This window comes from Centroberyx gerrardi, chromosome 14 (genome assembly GCF_048128805.1).
Source record: "Centroberyx gerrardi isolate f3 chromosome 14, fCenGer3.hap1.cur.20231027, whole genome shotgun sequence".
Lineage (NCBI taxonomy): Eukaryota > Metazoa > Chordata > Actinopteri > Beryciformes > Berycidae > Centroberyx > Centroberyx gerrardi.
The window spans coordinates 14,899,272-14,917,580 of NC_136010.1; the positions used below are offsets into that span (position 1 = coordinate 14,899,272).

At 42.5% G+C, this 18,309-nt stretch overlaps 2 protein-coding genes across 2 annotated transcripts; one reads left to right on the plus strand and one right to left on the minus strand.

The window, feature by feature from the left end:
- Nucleotides 1-1,779: 1,779 nt before the first annotated feature.
- Nucleotides 1,780-5,126, minus strand: birc7 (baculoviral IAP repeat containing 7). Its single transcript, XM_071924956.2, has 7 exons — nt 4,580-5,126; nt 3,979-4,078; nt 3,714-3,795; nt 3,500-3,545; nt 2,451-2,660; nt 2,185-2,250; nt 1,780-1,979 (listed from the first exon to the last, which is right to left on the minus strand). Exons 1-7 carry the CDS (start codon nt 5,124-5,126, stop codon nt 1,780-1,782), a joined length of 1,251 nt encoding a protein of 416 aa, XP_071781057.1.
- A 2,103-nt stretch (nt 5,127-7,229) lies between these two features.
- LOC139931447 (YTH domain-containing family protein 1-like) lies at nt 7,230-16,181 on the plus strand. The gene is made up of 6 exons (XM_071924953.2): nt 7,230-7,642; nt 8,409-8,433; nt 10,663-10,742; nt 11,039-12,682; nt 13,230-13,274; nt 13,544-16,181. Exons 1-6 carry the CDS (start codon nt 7,616-7,618, stop codon nt 13,568-13,570), a joined length of 1,848 nt encoding a protein of 615 aa, XP_071781054.1. The 5' UTR covers nt 7,230-7,615; the 3' UTR covers nt 13,571-16,181.
- Nucleotides 16,182-18,309: the final 2,128 nt, after the last annotated feature.

Below are 18,309 nucleotides of genomic sequence, written 5' to 3' on the forward strand. Positions count from 1 at the left end.
GGTTTGTATAGTAACTATGTATAATGACATATTAAGTGATAACAAAATAGCATACTATTGTCTTCAACTGGCTGTATATGGGCTGGTTCTACTGTCACTAAAACCTTCTGCTGACTGGCATCTTCCTTGGATGTCTTTTATTCTGACCCAGCACCATACCACAACTTTATTAAATTAAAAGTAAATACATGGGTAATATTTCCTGTACTAAAGGGTAATAATAAGACTATTTGCCCAGTGAGGTTACTAGCACTTTTGTTACCCATGGTAAATCTGTTGCTCCCAACCAGAACTGAGTCAGATTCCCTGTTGCCTTATTGTTCCTGTGAACCACTACTGCCCCCTGGTGCTGAATGTGTTCATGTACAAGTTGAAAGGCTTACTGAGTTTCTGCTGCAGGTCTGCTCTTACATGAATGTCATTCTCCATGTTTTGTCTTGAGCTTTTCTAATCTGTTTTTTTTTTGTTTTTTTTTTGGCAAGTAACAGTAAACCTTAAAAATAGTATGTGTGTGGGCACGGCTGAGTGATTGGCATGGAGGGAGATCCAGCGCTGTGCCCTGGTTGTTTCTTACTGTGTGTGTTTATCCATGTTACACTCAAGTCTTTTCCTTTGTCATTCAGATGAAGACGCCTGTCTTTTGTTATCAGCTGAATTTGAAGTCAAAACATTTTCAGTATGTCATTTGTTTGGATGCAGTATTTCTTACTGAATGCAACACTTGTAAACCTCTTAAGATGAAAATCATCACTACTAGTTTTTTGTTAATCATACAGTCGTGAACAGAAATGTGTGTTTTCTTCAGTCTGTTCTCAGTCCTTTTTGTCTTTTATAAGCACCTGAAAAGTTTCCTGCTTGAAGTTCAGATTCCCCTGTGGTATTAGATATGCTTCACTGCCAGGCATACAGTAAATAATCTATAATGATTCTGAAATCACCTTGACCGCTTCATGACTATTTTCAGAATGATGTTGATCCTCTGCCAGTAAACCATTTTTTGTTAGATTGATTATTTTTCCATTGGCAAGATGCAATAATTTACATGTCATTAATGTCATTATTTGAATTTAAGGTTTACACACTCCTGGTAGGCTAACTGTAGCTAAGGTGATGTTTGGGTAGTAAACACATAGAGCACCTCATATTGTAACATAATCAGTATTGGTAGCAAATGCTACTAAAGTCTTTGTATAAAAATAGGTCTTCCTCTCAGTGCAATACAGCCGTTCCCCAAACCCCAGTGACTGGAATTAGTTTAAACCTGTTATGGTTGTGTATGTACTAGACTCCACTGAAAAAGATTCCACCTCTTTGTAGATAATTCTTTTTCTTTGTATAGAAAGTGGAAAAGATCTTTTTGTATTTCTCTCTTCTATTTTGTGTCCTCTGTAGCCCCAACCCCATGTGACCCAATTGTGTAATCCTATTTGTCCAGAACTGTGCTTTGTGTTCATGTAAATAGGTGTTTGTTAATAAAAGAATGTGTTCTTTTAATGATCTTATGTATCATATACATGTTTTTTTGTATAAAAAAATATTTATGCATATCTACCGTCTGAAATCTACTGTGCAGGCGCTCTCTGACTGCAAACACATCAATAATGACCAGGCAAAAATGAGCCAACAAAAGATATTTATTATAGAAAATTTTCTGTAAACTGACAAAATCAGCAATAGCTAAAATAACCTTGCTTATTATCAGTGTGACAGCAAATCAGTATTGAGGAAAACGCCGGGCCTCTCATGCAACACCTGTATTACAGTGGCTTCACTACACTCTCAGGACATGAAGGCGCGGACGCTGCCCCTGATCACAGCTCTGCAGATGGGGCAGTGGCGCAGGCTGGCAGCACAGTCGCTACACACCACCAGATGACCACAGGGGATGAAGACAATGGACACCAGCTTGTCCATACACACCTTACAGGTCCTCTCCTCCTGCAGCTGCCTCAGCAGCTCCTCCGGACTGGGTTCCCCCACTATTGAAAAAAAAACAGATAAATAGATGCCTCACAAATAGATACAACATGTATAAGCTAATTCACTGCAGGCTGTCATTGGAGTGATAAATCAGGAGTCATAAATCGGCAAATTATTGCCTCAATGGTACAATTCTTTGATAAAGTATTACAAGCACAAAAAGCAGCCCTTTTCCTGTAAATCCTGTAAATTTTGACCTCTGACCTTTCTCTCTGATGGGCGTTTGTGTCCTCACACTTCCAGCGCTGGGGCCCTGCCTCACCTCTGGCTCTGATGGGCACACAAACATGAAATAAAGGCAAATCAAACACACTATAACTCTGATAATCCATTGTAACATTGATATTTTGGGCGTTTCTATTTTTAGCTCATATTAACACTACAGGCGAATTCTGTATAAAGGAGATGTCTGAAGAACAGTCAAGAAGAATTTGAAGAGGTTATTGTGGAAAATGATCCGCAGGCTGTACCTCTGCTGTGTGGCCCCCTCTGTCTGTCCTCCTCCTCCGCCTGCAGTATGTCAGTGACCAGGTCAGAGACAGACGTGTAGTGCTGGCCGGTCAAAAGGTACTTGGTCTGGACCAGGCTCTCCACCAGGCTAGCCTCAAAGCCCATCTGGAGCGCGGTCTGTACCACAGGAGAAAGCATGGCCGACGAAGCCCCCAGACCTCCGACCACATCTGGGAGACAGGAGAGAAAGAGAGAGGTCAGGAAGACAAAACGTCTAAATATCATTTGGGTATTAGATTTAACTTTACACTGGGCCAAGAGCCACACGCTATACACAATCTATTTTTTGCAAGGAAAATGGCATGAACTGAATATACTAATCAGCATTATAAGTGGGAAAATTAATGCTAATTTGTGCAGTTACAAATTCACCTTTTTGCATGAATATATTAACCTATCAGACCACAGACATCTTCTCTATATCAGCTGAGGTAAATTGTATTTGTGATTCTTGCACTATGCTGATTAAGTGCCCTTTCATGACACCCTTCATGTCCTGCAACTAGGAGCAACAGTCTAGTGGTTTCCATGGCACTCCCTAATTATTGCATTCATAGAGCAAACATTAGCTCAGGCGACTGAACATCCAATTACTGTATTTCATTTAGAGCAGCTCAGCCAAGAGAAGAGAATGGACCTACCCTCTTTCTCCAGAGTGGGCCTGTTTAGTCTCTGATTTGGGACTGAAGTGGTACCGGTGAAAACCAATTTATTATATCCACCAAATCCCTGTTTCAACCAAAGTTGATCTAGGGATAATTCAGTGAACCAGGTGCATATAGATGGCAGGCTTATGAATATACATCACTTGCTCCACTAAGTACATCCCACAGTGTAATGCGCAGTGTTTGCTTCACCTGCGTTGGTGTGGGACATGCACAGAAAAGTAATGTCATCAAACCAGCAGGCTGCCATCTTATTCACCTGGTCTATATTTAGTAGGGAAGAAGAGGTTTCTGGAGGTTCATGGCCATCAGACCCTGCCATTTTTCAGATCTATATGACTTACCGTTTCCTGAGCTGATCTCTCTGGCTGTGGGGGCCTGTGATCCACCCTAGAAAAGTAATCAAACGCAGAATTCACGTTGTGAGAGGGTGGGATCAATTAAATGTAGCAATGACAATTAAACTGGCATATTTGAACACCCAACAGACTATAATGTGTGTGATATGCCAAAAATCAGATTCTATATTGAGCAGAGAAGAGGGATGAAGGTTCTCACCACAGTCTCACCCAGGTGGAAATGAGCGTCCTGTATGTTGTTGATATACTCCTGTCCTCTCGACTGGATCAGAAACTCACATCTGAGAAACACAGAGAGATTTTTCAAGAGTGCTAGAACTGTAACATATAGGACATAAACTATGAAGTTCACACTCTATATGAAAACAATATATTTTCAATCACCAGTGCAAAAAATACAAAGGATGCAGTCAATTGCTTTCTTTATATCTGCCTGTAACAAGTCCTGTAGGTAGAGCCATTACCGTGGAAACCACTTGGCATGTTCCTGCCATGGGTCGTCTCCTGGCTCCCAGTTCCTCAGCCCTCCATCACAGTAGAAACATTTGACGTTGTCACCATGACCTGACGGGACATACTACTGTCAGAAGAATACTAATGACATAGCTTCATTGATTTAATTTAACCTTCACAGCTGCACACAGACAATCTCTTCCATTCACAAACACACACACAAACAAGCAATTGCTTGAGTTCACGTGAACAATTTGACATTTTCTCATAATGTCCCCCCATTTTTCTTAAATGTTTTGATAACAAAAATATGTCCATATTGTCCAAATGGTTTTTGCATGAGGTTATGGCACCCTACTCCTTTAGGTGTATGCAGCCCTAGCTCTGTCCAGGTTGTTCTGTCCACAACCTCATGAGTCAGCAGGACAATTGTACCATGAACTCTCTCACAAAGAGGGGTCTCTAGCAGTGACCATGGGTCAGTTCTGAACATTGCACTGACAATTTAGATAGCTACTCAAATGTTGCACATAAAAAACACCAACAATAAAGAAATCAGAGGATCATAACATAAATGCTTTCAGCGAGGCCTTGGTGAGCCTCAATGTGCACCTGTGTAGAAAAATCCTGCTCTGGCAAGAACGTCAGGCTGGACCGAGGCCCCAGTGGGCCAGTTGTGGAAAGTGGTAAGCCGGGAATCCTCCGCCTCCATCTCGGGGTAGACCGCCTGTCCGGCCGTCCCCTGGTCCTCCACAGTCATCCTCTGGAGTTGGCTCAACAGCTGACCGTCCACGGAGTCCGAGGATCCGGGCGCAACTTGGAGCGGAATATTCCCCACGGCTCTGCCCTGCATGAAACTACAAGTGGGGAAATGCCTCTTGTGCTCGGCAGGCGGGCTGTCCCCGTGTACCCAACATCTTAAAGTCCCTCCACAACAGAAACACTGGACTTTATCCCCGGGGCCCACGAAGAAGAAGCCCGCCTTGGCCAGGTCTCCAGAAGTGACCGGTGCATCTGCAGGCCAGTTTTGAAAAGTTCGGAGTCTCTCCACTTCGCCTCGCATCTGAGGCTCCTCAAGGATGTGCAACATAGTACTCCTGTCATCCGTCATTCTGTGGCATATGGTTTTTTCTTCCTCCTTTTGTCCTGTGCCAGTCATCCCTTTTGCGGTCCATAGTGGAGCGCGCACTGAAGGTGAGCGCAGCGCAACCGTTGAAATAATATGACCAGCTGCGGTGGTCTGCGCAGCGGCCTACATGAGGCTGCTTTCCAGAAAAGTCACCAAATGCCAGAATGCAGGCTCATTGATCCTTGAATGAATGACAGCCTGCAAATACCATTCCGCTCCGCCCCTTTCGAAAAATAACTGGCTATATGTAATCCTGTAAGAAATTTTAGAAGGATAGGCCTACTATACATATCACAACATAACTATAGCCTATGGTAATATTAGGCTATTACAGGATATCCTTAAATGCCGGTATACTGTCATATCCTAATTGGGAGGGGAGAGGAATGGACCCTTTTATATGGGACTTTTCCTCTCTGCATTCGATTTTGTAAGATTAAGTATTAGATTGGATGAACTGAATGAATGAATGAATAAGGGCATTTAAAAAACAAAACAAAAAACCCCCCAATTATGCTCGTGCATTTTCTCCTAGGAGGGGTAATAATTCATTGTTAAAATTCAGCTATTGTTGCCATGTTTGCAGGATTTGCTGTGTGCATCTAGGCCTTCTGTTGTTTTAAGAAACAAAACACAAACATTCTGCTGGAGAATGTGAACACCTTTACAATATTAAAGAGTTTCAGTACTGACAAAATTTTAAAATTTCCTGAATTTAAAATTCTATATAGCCTAGAGATGTAAGTTATTTTGGCTATAGGCTGCTGTGTCTAGTTAAGGCTTGTCAGACTACATTTTACACAAAGGGGAAGAGCAAAACCTGATCTAGGCAAGACGCAAAATTATCCTCTTTTAGTGCCAATGTTGTGTAAATACCTAGAGTCACTGTTTAGGCCATTATTCATTAGGCCTGTGTTGAGCTGAAAATAACACCTATGTTATGATTTGACCTTTGGCAGAGTTTAGAGGATTGGGGGAGGGGGGGTCTCACTGCTGCCCCTTGGTGGTGAGAGGGAGTAACTATATGATCACTTGGTGCAGCGAGGGGCCCGGAACCTAAACCAGGTTTTCCTGACCTTAGTTGGCTGTCATGAAAACTGGGTCCCAGTTTAAATTCTAATCATACTAAAATGAGCATAATAATATCAGAGTTATTCTGAAATGATAAAACCCCTAGCAAAGGCTTTTAGACCGCATGCATGACACTGAGGAAATCATTCCCTGCCTATACAAGGTTAATTGACTAGCAGCCTGCTTTCTATATCCCATTTCCTTCAATCTACAGCCACAGAGTTGGGGTCACAGGAATATTTTGACCTCAGTGGGGTCACCCGCCAGAAAAAGATGGGATGCCCAACTGTAAATGTGATTGTGGGATGCATGTGAAGCTCAAGTAAGCATAAATTATGAATGCTATCATTGGAAAGTAGGCCTATTAAGACATAAGTCATGAAAATACACCAGTCACAGGATTTTACTGATGGCCCCTTCTCTCACTATGGTATTGATATATGGACTTATAGTTTTTCTGTGTTAGGCCTACTCAGTAGTGAATTTATTGTGGTCTGTACTTCCTGGTATTTATTTATGTTTTATCTCTCATGATATCACAGTAATGTGCCTATAATATTCCCATAATATGCCTAAAGGGACTTTTTTAGGCCTATAATTTTTGTATAGGCCTAGTATCCTCCTAAAATGTATGATATCATTATATAGCCTACTTCTCTTTTGTAAAGGTATGCCTCACTTTGCAACATTTAGGGCTTGACATGGCCTCTTGTCAAATCTTAGAGAAGAAATTCCAATAATGGGCCTTTCAGACTCAGAATGGTTCGTTGAAAAATAATCAGGGTTTGCTGAGGGCCCTGGGGTCAATTACGTCCATGGCGATTGTACAAAATTTTAGCAAACTTTTACACCAATGTCAGTAAGAGATAACACTCCTTTTTAAAATGGGATGTCAACATATGTTGCATTCATTCATCATTTGTCTCATATTTGTATTAAATCCCAGACCTTAATGCACCACTTTAAATGGAACAGCTACAGGATACTTGAAACTTTTGCCACCTCGCGGTTATCGACGTAAAGCAGCGGCTCAAAGCCCGGATGGAGCAGCCATTGGGGAAGTGTACAGGGCTTCTCGGTAGCGTAACTGAGGAGGGATCTCTCTGGAATAAAAAGACAAAGTAAAAAGCGACCGAGGACAGAAATATACAAGATCCGCAAGTTCAATTCGGCCGACACATAACGTTAACGTGAAACTATATCAGGACTTGATTGCTTTCGGACACAGAATCCGAGGCGACAGACTTGAACTGTGGAAGTTGGGATACGTGCACAGCGGAAAATACACAGCTGAGCTAGCGCAAGCTACCACTAGCCACAAGCTAAGCGGCATAACTAGCCAGATAGCTAACTATAACTGAGCAGTGAACTTGCTCTCAAAACACGGGGCTTGAAATCCAGTCACAAGCTCAGGCTCTGTGAGAATCCAGGGACTTGCTTAATGAATTATGTCTGCCACAAGCATTGACCCTCAGGTAGGAAGGACGATGCACCTCGCCTGTAGAAAGCTTGCAAGCTAGCTAATCTGCTAACGATTTATTGGGCTATGGCTATTCATTGGAAGTGTTAGCTAGCCACTAACGTTGGCCGGTGTATGTAGCTAGCAAGTTAGCCGCATTCCGTGGAACGGTTGTGTTTTTAATAGACATTTAAGAAGAATGACATGTGTACGTGTGCATGTACATAATTGTCAAAATCATCCATGGCTGAAGCCACAAGTCTGTGCCACCATCGTAGAAAAACACTCTTCCAACCTTCGGTTGAATACTTCCATTCCATAGCTAACGTTAAATAATTATATAGAGGCTCAGGCTAACATCTGAAACACAACTGATCATGGAACCTTTAACAAATAACTGCATGGTGTTTAGGCTGACCCAATGTTTGCAGCCTGTGATGGCAAACTGCAAGCTACATTATTTGCGTGTAGAAAGCCATTTCGATGGTGGTAGCTAGCGAGCAAGTTGTGTGTATTAACGTTAGCTAGCTAAGTGATTGAAGTTACATACCTAAGTGTATAACACACTAAATAAATAGCGTTGATTTTTGTAGCCTCGTCTCTCCAAGTCTTTTGTAACCCCTCACCATAGACTAGGTAAATGTTTTGCATTGTCTCTGCCCAGGAAGTAGTCTTGTGTTCGGCTTATGAGCTACAAACCCAACCTATGTATTCAATCTTAAACTGACTGAAAATGACCATGACGTCTCCTTTTTTCTTTGCATGATCCAACATGGATGCAGAGATCAAAGGGACAAGCATCTAAAGGTGAGTTGCTGCATATCATGAGACTTAATCAATAAATATAGTGTATTTCAGAAACGGTTTTTCTGTTTAGTTTGGGCCTACCCTTTGAGTCAGATCATTGTTACTGCTCACTCATTTTTCCACTGATACTTCAGTAGGCCTTGACATCCACTACTGTCAAGCTACACCACATATTGGGAAATTAGCTGCATTATAATGTGTTCCTGGGCCTTTACACAGCTTGATTTACAGATTGGCTGGGTGAACACCAGCGATTAACTAATTGCTGGTAAATTTTGGCTGTGGCTGGCAAGTTAATCTCCTCTATGTGCCACTTTGGCAGGTAACTATCCATCTTTTGGAAGTTATTTATCTTCCGAAAATCATTTTGGCTGGTTATATAGTGACTATGTAGACCTTTAGCTCAGTGATTGAACATGGCACAAACTGTCAGGCTCAGGGTTTGGTACCCACAGGGACCACCAGTGCTAAAAATGTATGCACTAATGGACTGTAAGGCACTTTGGATAAAAGCATCCACCACATGTCATATGTCTACCAAATGTCATATGAAAGGGGCCAGTGAAGTTTAGAATCCACTAGCCACTGTGGTCTGTGGGCAAAATTAGTGTCTTGCCTTGTTGACAGATTATATCCATGACATGAAGCTGTCCGTGGTGCTTATCTCTGAAAATTTCTTAGCACAATGCTGGTGCAGTCATTATTGCTTTGACTATATAGGCTAGGTTGTGTGTGTTTTGTTTTGTTTTTTGTTCAGTTTTTTTAATTTTTTTATTGCTAAAATCACCAGCAGTCCACGCCTTACAAGGGTTTATTGCTGTGCCAGCCCTAACCTGAGAGTGATATGGTTGATGGATGACTCGAATATAAAACAGCTGTTTGAATTTTGTGGTTACTCCAGTCTCGCTCTTTCCCCATTCACACCACCTACCCCAGTTGTATGATTTACTGGTGGTTATTCATTGCTGTAGTCCCTTGCTGACGTCGATTGGTGTTGATGATAGTGTTGTTATTACTGGCCTTTCCATTGTTTTTTTATGATGTTCAAGCTGTTGTTGGTTTGCCATAGCTGCCAGAACAGGCTGAGTGACAGGCAGGTGTTGACTCATCCTTAACCTGCAGGTCTGGCTGGCAGCAGGCAGCAGGCCATAGTCTGACTCACTTCCAGGTTAGGCCTGTCTCAAGGGCCAGAGCACTGTCTGTCATGGCTCACTGATTTTATTTTTTATTTTTTTTGGAGGTAGACATGCACATGTAAGAGGGACAGTCTTATATAATGGACCACTGATATTGTCAGCTGATTATGGCTTTTGACAGATATATTAGTATCTCTGTAGACACTACAAATAATATAATAATTAAAAAATAATTACTGGCTCCAGCCCGACAGTTGAAGCAGTTATCCTGTGGTATGATGGGCTCAAGACTGCCGACTCTGGCCCTTTGGCCTGACAAGATTTTTTCAGACATATTTGATTTTGTCAGGCCCAGTCTGGTTGGGCTCATGCTGTGTGAAACGGTCCAAGACTCGCCACGACTGAAATCTGAGAGTGACCCTGGCAACAGCCAGTGGGAGTTGAGCTCAAGGGGCAAGAAAGAGAATGAACTTGAGGAGAAGTCGCGTTTGGCAACAAAGCCCACTCACACAGATGGCTTACTTCAGAAATATTCCCTACTCCCTTTGCTCCACTCTTGATAAGTTGATATATAATTTTAGTTGGAGGAATAAATCTCATATAAAATGACAACGTACTGGGGTCAATCCACATAAGTATGAAATTACAAATTAAGTAAAATAAGTCTAATACAGAATTCTTCATCAATGTTATCCTTGTAATAATGTCACTTCAGCATACATTTGTAATGTAAATGTAAACTGTAGCTTCTGTATGAAGAAGAAAGAAATGATTGAACACCTATTTTGTAATTGTAGCCTATTTACAGTGAACTGTTCTGAACGAATGGGAAATTGTTTTTGAATGACAGAATCAGGAAGTATGTGATCCCTCGTTTTCATGTTTGTGAAGGCCCATCTTTGTTTGCTGAACTGCCCTCGTCGTGCAAGATTTTAACAGTCTTGTAGTTTGACCTAGGCTTTAGATTGCAAGCATAGCCTTTAGTTGCTGAAACAACTGTTGCTGTCTGTCCTTCTAATAAAACAATCTGTGCACTCAGTCATCCACACATCTATATTTAAATATGCATTGATGGGGTTTTGTTTTGTTGCAGTGCAAAATGGTTCACTGCATCAGAAGGAGACTGTCCACGACAATGACTTTGAGCCATACCTCACTGGTCAATCAACTCAGGTAAAGCTCAAGATCTCTGTCTTAAGAAGAAGTACTATTTTTGATTGGGAAATTGTTAGCAAATAAAAAACCAGTGGTAATGATGAGAGTATAAATGTAATTAATCTTTTGTTTTATCACGCAGATAACTTTAGAAAAACTCATTTTAAAAACCTGACCATATTATAAAATGAAGATTTGCTTGGAGTGCATTTTGCTATAGTCTAGCAGTGTTTCATTTAATTTGTAGAGTGGTTTTAAATCAAATTGTAAGTGACTTGCTAATGTTGTGGCTTTGCTGACTCCCATGCATCCAGAACAACAGCTACCAGTCCATCACCGACCCATACCTGTCCAGCTACTACGCCCCCTCCATTGGATTTCCGTACCCCCTCAGTGAGGCCCCCTGGTCCACCGGTGGAGACCCCCCCATTCCATACCTCACTCCCTATGGACCCTTGAGTAATGGAGACCATCACTTCATGCCGGACACAGTGTTTGGCCAGCCAGGGGGCCTGGGCAGCAGCATCTACCCCCACAGGTTTAACTTTTTCCCTGAAAACCCAGCCTTCTCTGCCTGGGGCACCAGTGGCTCCCAAGGCCAGCAGACTCAGAGCTCAGCCTACGGTGGCAGCTACAGCTATCCTCCCAGCTCCCTGGGGGGCACCCTGGTGCCTGACGGTCAGACGGGCTTCCACAGTGACACCCTCAACAAGGCCCCTGGTATGAACAGCCTGGAGCAGGGTATGGTCGGCTTGAAGATCGGAGGGGATGTCACTGGCCAGGGGTCAGGGGTCAAAGCTGTTGGCTCTGTGATTGGCGGACCTGCAGTGGCAGCCACAGGAAATGGGGCCACGCCTATTGGCATGCCCCCACCCAAACCCACCTCCTGGGCGGCCATCGCCAGCAAACCCGCCAAGCCCCAGCAACTGAAGGCCAAGGTGAAGCCAGGCATGCCCACCCCGGGGGGAGCTCTGCCTCCGCCACCCATAAAACACAACATGAACATTGGCACCTGGGACAAGGGGCCAGTGACTAAAGTGGCCACAGCTCCACTGCAGCAACAGCAGCCCCTTGGCCTGCCCCATGCCATGCCACCTCAACCCCCCATGCAGCAAGGACCCATGCAGCCTCCCCCTCCCCAGTCTTTGGTGCAACCCCAGATGCAGCCGATGGCCTTACAGCCCCAGCCCCCCCATCACCAGCACCACCAGCCACCACCGCAGCCCTACCAGAACCACACTCAGCCCCCACCACCCCAAACCCGTTGGGTCGCCCCACGGAACCGTAACTTAGGCTATGGGCAGGGTGGCCTTGAGGGTAGTGGTGTGATGGGAATGGTTGGCGGTGGGAACAGTGGCCCCCCAGTTTCGGCCAGCCTGGGACCCGGTGGAGAGTCCCACCCAGTGCTGGAGAAGCTGCGTGCCGCCCATAGCTACAACCCCAAGGAGTTTGAATGGAACCTGAAGAATGGCCGTGTTTTCATCATTAAGAGCTACTCTGAGGACGATATCCACCGCTCCATCAAGTACTCCATCTGGTGCAGCACAGAACACGGCAACAAGCGGCTGGACTCAGCTTTCCGGGCCATGAACGGTAAAGGCCCCGTATACCTGCTGTTCAGTGTCAATGGCAGCGGCCATTTCTGCGGCGTGGCAGAGATGCGCTCACCAGTGGACTACGGCACCAGTGCCGGTGTATGGGCGCAGGACAAGTGGAAGGGAAAGTTTGATGTGGACTGGTTGTTTGTTAAGGACGTGCCTAATAGCCAACTGCGCCACATCCGCCTGGAGAACAACGACAACAAGCCAGTGACCAACTCCCGTGACACCCAGGAGGTTCCTCTGGAGAAGGCCAAGCAGGTGCTCAAGATCATCGCCACCTACAAACACACCACCTCCATCTTTGATGACTTTTCCCACTACGAGAAGAGGCAGGAAGAAGAGGAGGAGGTGCGTAAGGTGGGTACAATCATCTGACTTATTTCCCCATGTATTTCCACCAATAGACCAAAATGTGTTAGGTACTTTTGATTAGAATACAACAGAGGTGTACTAGAGGTCTATGTGAGCCTGCCTGCCCCACGAGTCCCGCAACAGATCTTGGTGCAGGCTACGGGCGGCACATTTGAAAGCGTGGTCATGATGCAGGTTTTTCTCAGCACAATTTGGCAGTTCCGCCGTTCACATAAACTGTCTGCGCCTGTCATTTGATTGTGCGTTTGTTAATGTGGCCCGGTTTCCCGGCTGGGTGGAGTTCTCAGTTTTTAAGCATTGTGTGGGCGGGTGTGGGCACTAAATTGTGCAGTCGTTTGCGGCACAAAAAGCAGTGGGTGCGGGTAGGAGCGGTCTTGAAAAAACAGGCCCGTGCAGACCTCTCAGGTGTACCTTATTACATCATATTTAGTTGCATCTTTCCATTCTTGTGATCATGTGACTGTTGATTTGTTTCTGTGCTAGACTAACTCTTGTTTTCTTACTCTTTCCCCATATCTACTCCTCTCGACAGACCTTTGAACCTGCTCCGATACAGAACCGCTCTCGGTTGGATCAGGTAAAGAACCGTCTTTTTACATTTTCTTGTCAGTGTCGTTGGCTATCCCAGGAGTATTGAGTTTTAGCTGACAGCGGGTGATTGCTGTTGATTGTTTGCCTTCTTCAACACAGTGAAGATGAATGGAAATTTTAGCAGCTTCTTTAATCCTTTGATCACTGCTTAAACTAGATAATGTAGACCTCTATTCAACAAGATCATACAGTTTTACTGCGCTGTTATGTGCTATTTGCATGTCTAATGTTGACTTTCTTTTCCCTCTCCAACAGGAGCGCCAAAACAGGAATAAACAATAGAAGACATTTATCCATGGCTTGATCAACAGTTAAACTAGGACTTTTGATTTAAGAGACAGAAGAATATGAAAATACAACCAAGCCCTTCTTTTTTTCTATTTAATCCTGGTGAATCTCTGCCATCGTCGAGACTTGTGCTTTTTTGCCCCATGTACCACCCACCTCTTGTGCAGGGATAACAAGCTGATTTAATGTATTACCTAGCCACCACCACACTCTTTAGTTCAGATTTTTGATTTTTTTTCTTCCCGTTCTTACCATCTCGTACTCTTCTCTCGTCAGACTGGGTTTCTCTCTCCTGCCCCTGCCCCCTCCTCCTCTTTCCAATTGAATCAGGGTTTGACTGCACCATGGAGAAAAAAAAAAATCTGCCACTTTATATTTCAGTACAATCAGGAACTGATGTGTCCTGCCCCTATTTGTCCATTGGGGGGCAACATTGCCATGCTTCAGAGGTTTAACTGTGCCAACAGGGTTGGAGGATCCCAAAGGCAATGTCGGACTTGGAACTGTGCGATAATAAAACTTCAATGGTTTATCTATTTTTCATTCAGATCAACAAAATCTCTATTTTTTGGCTTACTACTGACAATTTTCATTTCAGAAACCTGTTTTCTGGAGCCTTAATGTTTTGTTTTCTAGTTATTGGTGACTTCTCAAAAGAACCGCTCTAACAGTGACAGTGCTGGAGAAATCAGGGATAGTGTGAAGTCACACGGGACTCGAGACATTTCAGAGGAGGAATTGCAAAGGCCTCTGGGAAGGAAATAACTGATGTGTCCTCTACAACCAGAACTTTCACCATTTAAATCAAAAATTGTACTATTGACATCCTTCACACCCCTCTGCTTTGGTTTCTTTCGATGTTTGTCTTGAAGGGGTTTTTTGTATGTTTCATCAGGAGATTCTGTTTGTGTACGCAATCCAGTCTGAGAGAATTGTCGCAGCCACCATTTTAAATTGTTTTATAATCAGAATTATGTAATGATGTAACTGCTACATTTGAATGAATTGTTGCTTTTGCATTTTTGTTCCAGTAAAGGGGGGGAGGGTTCAGTATTTGTCCATTCACCATCATTCTGTCTTAATCCTTTTGTTTTGTTTTTTTTCCTCGAATTTGGTTTTGCTAAGTCTATCATGTCGTTCGTAATGCTAAGCTTTAACGTAGGAGCCTATAGTCATGGAGAAAGCCTAAAAATGTATAACCTAAAATTAATGTAACTGATTTACTATCAAGAGTAAGAAAAAAACAAGAATGAAATGTGGTTTCTGTGTGTTTTTTGGTTGTTGTTGCGAAAAAATAGTTTGTCTTAGATTGAAACCATTGATTTATGATACAGTAAAGTAATTTCAGGTATGTTATGAAAACGAAAGTGATTGGGGATTGGGTATTAAAAGACAAAAAAAGTCACTAATTGAATAAGTGTGAGCCCATGCATGGCAAGCTGCAATATAGTCAGTCTGTTGGACATGTTAAAATATTATACACCCTGCAGCTTGATTGTGAGGTGAGAGTGGCAATGTTATTATAGTTTACGGTCCTTTAAAGAGCACTGTCCCCTGTTCTCCTGTCACTGATTTCAGGACATTCAAAGCCAGAATGGAGACTGATTGTAGCACATTCAAGACCAGCGGGTTCTCTCCTTGATTAGTAGAAACTGTCACTTTGGCATTTTGTGGAATGAAAGATTACAGTGAGGAATACTGCCGGTTGTCTTCTACACGCTAGGGGATTTTTCCTAGTTTTCAAGTTTGTGTGTATGTGTGATAAAGTTTAAATCCCGACGTAGCTACATAGTAACAAATCAATTCAAAATCCCAATTCACGTTTTTTCCACTTGAAAAAAATGAATTGATAAAGATGTAGTAGTGACAGTTACACCTGTGTGGGTAATGTGGACTCATTCACAATATCTTTAGTGGTGCTTTTCAAACTATGGATATGGTTTCTAATCTTGAGTCTGTCAGTAACCGCACCCCCTATAAACTTTGAGATGGCAGAAGTACTGTAGCCTACTTTGCTGAGGTCCGTCCAGTGTGAGTGCGAATGTGTGTTTCAAAACCTTATTTCCAGACATTTGAAGAAGCATATCTGCTTTGTATTTGACCTGGCCAGTGAACCCCTTGTAATTAGAGAACTGATCATAAACCTTTAATAGGATCCTATCTTCTCCTCCTCCTCTCCTTTACCTGCACTAATCGAGAGCGTGGTTGGTCCAAGCAATACGGTGAACGCCCTTCGGATGTTTTCCTTCACCAATACCGCTCTTTGCGACCAGTGCAGCTGAAGGGGGAGGCGAGAAGCTCAGGATGCCACCGAAGACTGAGTCGCAGCCACAGCGGTCTCTGCCTCAGGAAGCATGAACTGGTTGTGACTATGGTACAGGGCTTAATGCACGTTAATGATAACTGTCTGAAGATGTTTGCTGCAATAGAGAGACATGTCAGGTTAGCCAAGAAAGTATATTGTTTCATCACTACAAAAGGAGCCATGACATGACATATTAAAGATAAATAAAAAAAAAAAATTATTATCTTATAGACCACAGTTGTAGTGGACATAACAACCTGTAATGGTTCAAAAGATCTATCTTGGTTTATCTTTATAGAAGAAATCAAGCCTTAATAAACTGTCCATTCAGCAATTACTTTGTCTTGATCTCTTGAATTTCCCTTCTGTAAGCTTACAACCAACTATAGCGACCTTATCTAAAGCGAGGAGCTGTAGGCCTGCCCCTTTGTATAAATGTCACTGAACGTTTTTTTTTTTTTTTTTTTTTTTGCTGCACTTGTTCCTTGTTGCCCTCTTAGTTTCATCATGCAGCTACTAGCCTACTAATACTGGACTTGTATGGAAACAACGTTATCAAAGGAGGCCATGTTGTCTTAGACTAAACTGGCCTACACATGAATTTAACCGACTGCACATGTTTGCATTTCGACATGCAGTGGGCTTGGGATGTCTCTCTGTGGTATTTTAAAGATTTAGACTATTTAATTTGAAAGAAAACACCAGATCCACCACATACAAATGCATGGCTTTGGAGTTTTACCTTCCTTTGGAAATTAAAGACGGAGGATCCAGAACCATACATGTTTGTCAAAACAACTTATTTCTTTTTGGCAACCCATACACAACTAATTCTCTGGCCTGAGATGCCCTGTGCACATACTCCTTCAGGTCCTAAATATGCTAGTGTTGGGTTTTTTTTTCTTCCTTTTTTTCTTTTCTTCTTACACCCGTAACTTGATGGGAGCTCTCCGTGGTGCTGATTTCCTGATTTGGAGGACCTGCTGATGGGACGATCCAGGCACATAATGAAGTACATTTGAGAGTACAGAGACACAATCTGTAGATGACCTTTTATGAAATGAGGATTATTATCATGTTATCATGGATGTGAATGTAAAGTGTGATAGCATTGTATGCCTCTCGGGGATCTATATGATTCCAAAAGAATTAATCCTTTTCATTAGAGATCAGCTCAAGTTGCATCGCTGAGGCAGTCCATACGTGTCCGATACAAATCTGTCTCACAGGATTATGAACATGTCATGGGAAGAACAAGTTATCATTACTCCATTTTGTTTTAATTCAGGTCAATTGTAATTCCGCAGATATTGCATGCAAGGTGCAAAATTTGGCGTGACTGCCATGTGCAATTTATCATAAAAAATCACAAGAACAAGGAGATAATTCAATAACACTCAGGCTTTATTTGTTGTCACATTATTACAAAGCATGCATCCAACAGAGAAATAAAATAAGAGAACATTACCTCTGTCATGCTCTCTGCTCTATAGACTCATAATATTAATGTGCAGCTCAGTGTACCAGGCAGATATTAAGCATTAATATATTCCTGACAAAAATCCTGCAATGAGGTTATTGCCAGTTATCCTAATGTTGGAATTCGTGTTTATATAAAGCCAGATATTTAGAAAGGTCCTCTCCAATCAGTTTCCATATAAGCCTAATATAGAGATAGATGTTTTCGAGATGTTAAATTCTCAGATCGTGTGAGTTTTTCTAATATTTATGTTCTACAATGTATGTTGAAAGAAAGTCTCTATGGCTCAGTTTTTTTATTAATACAACTATTAGCTAATTCTCTTCTTTTTAGTTCATTATATGGTCGTTGGGCGGGATATTTTAATTCTAATTATCATTTAAAAACAATTATACTGTAAGAGGAACTTGAGTCTAGCATGAACCCATTCAACTAGGCTGTATGGATATGTGGAAGTTGAGTAGGCCGTTTTATTTTCATTTATTATTTAAAACATTTGTCCTGTTTAGAACATTCAGTTCTTTCGGGCCACAGCTAGACTATATGGTAGGCTATTCTATTTTTAACTATTACTTAAAAATATTGGCCCTGTTTACAAACTTGAGTCTAGAATGAAAGCCTATAGAGTCTATAGAATATCCAGGATATATGATAAGTATAGACTATTTATTTATTTTCTATTATTATCTAAACACTTGTCCTGTAAAGGAACTAGAGTCTAGTATGAAAGCCTACAGCCTTCAACTAATCTATAACACGAGACCAGCTTCAGTGATGCGTTATCAGAAGGACGCCTGTAGGTGGCATTGGACCACTTACATTTCTATATGTTGACTCTATCCGACCAACACTGCAGCCAACGTCAGTCTTTATCCCTGGAGGCTGTTCAGCCTGTGCTGTAGGCCTGAGGTTTGAGGCATGGCGTGTAGGAACGGTGGAATAGAGCTA

What these genes read in the sequence shown, in the direction of transcription:
- birc7 (XM_071924956.2), bottom strand. Translation starts at nt 5,126, where the DNA reads ATGACTGGCACAGGACAAAAGGAGGAAGAAAAAACCATATGCCACAGA. An exon ending in AGCAGGATTTTTCTACACAG is followed by an intron (nt 4,079 to 4,579) that starts GTGCACATTGAG and finishes ATGTCCCGTCAG; the next exon opens with GTCATGGTGACAACGTCAAA. An exon ending in GAGGGGGCCACACAGCAGAG is followed by an intron (nt 2,251 to 2,450) that starts GTACAGCCTGCG and finishes TGTGCCCATCAG; the next exon opens with AGCCAGAGGTGAGGCAGGGC.
- LOC139931447 (XM_071924953.2), top strand. Translation starts at nt 7,616, where the DNA reads ATGTCTGCCACAAGCATTGACCCTCAG. An exon ending in TCACTGGTCAATCAACTCAG is followed by an intron (nt 10,743 to 11,038) that starts GTAAAGCTCAAG and finishes CCATGCATCCAG; the next exon opens with AACAACAGCTACCAGTCCAT. An exon ending in ACCGCTCTCGGTTGGATCAG is followed by an intron (nt 13,275 to 13,543) that starts GTAAAGAACCGT and finishes CCTCTCCAACAG; the next exon opens with GAGCGCCAAAACAGGAATAA.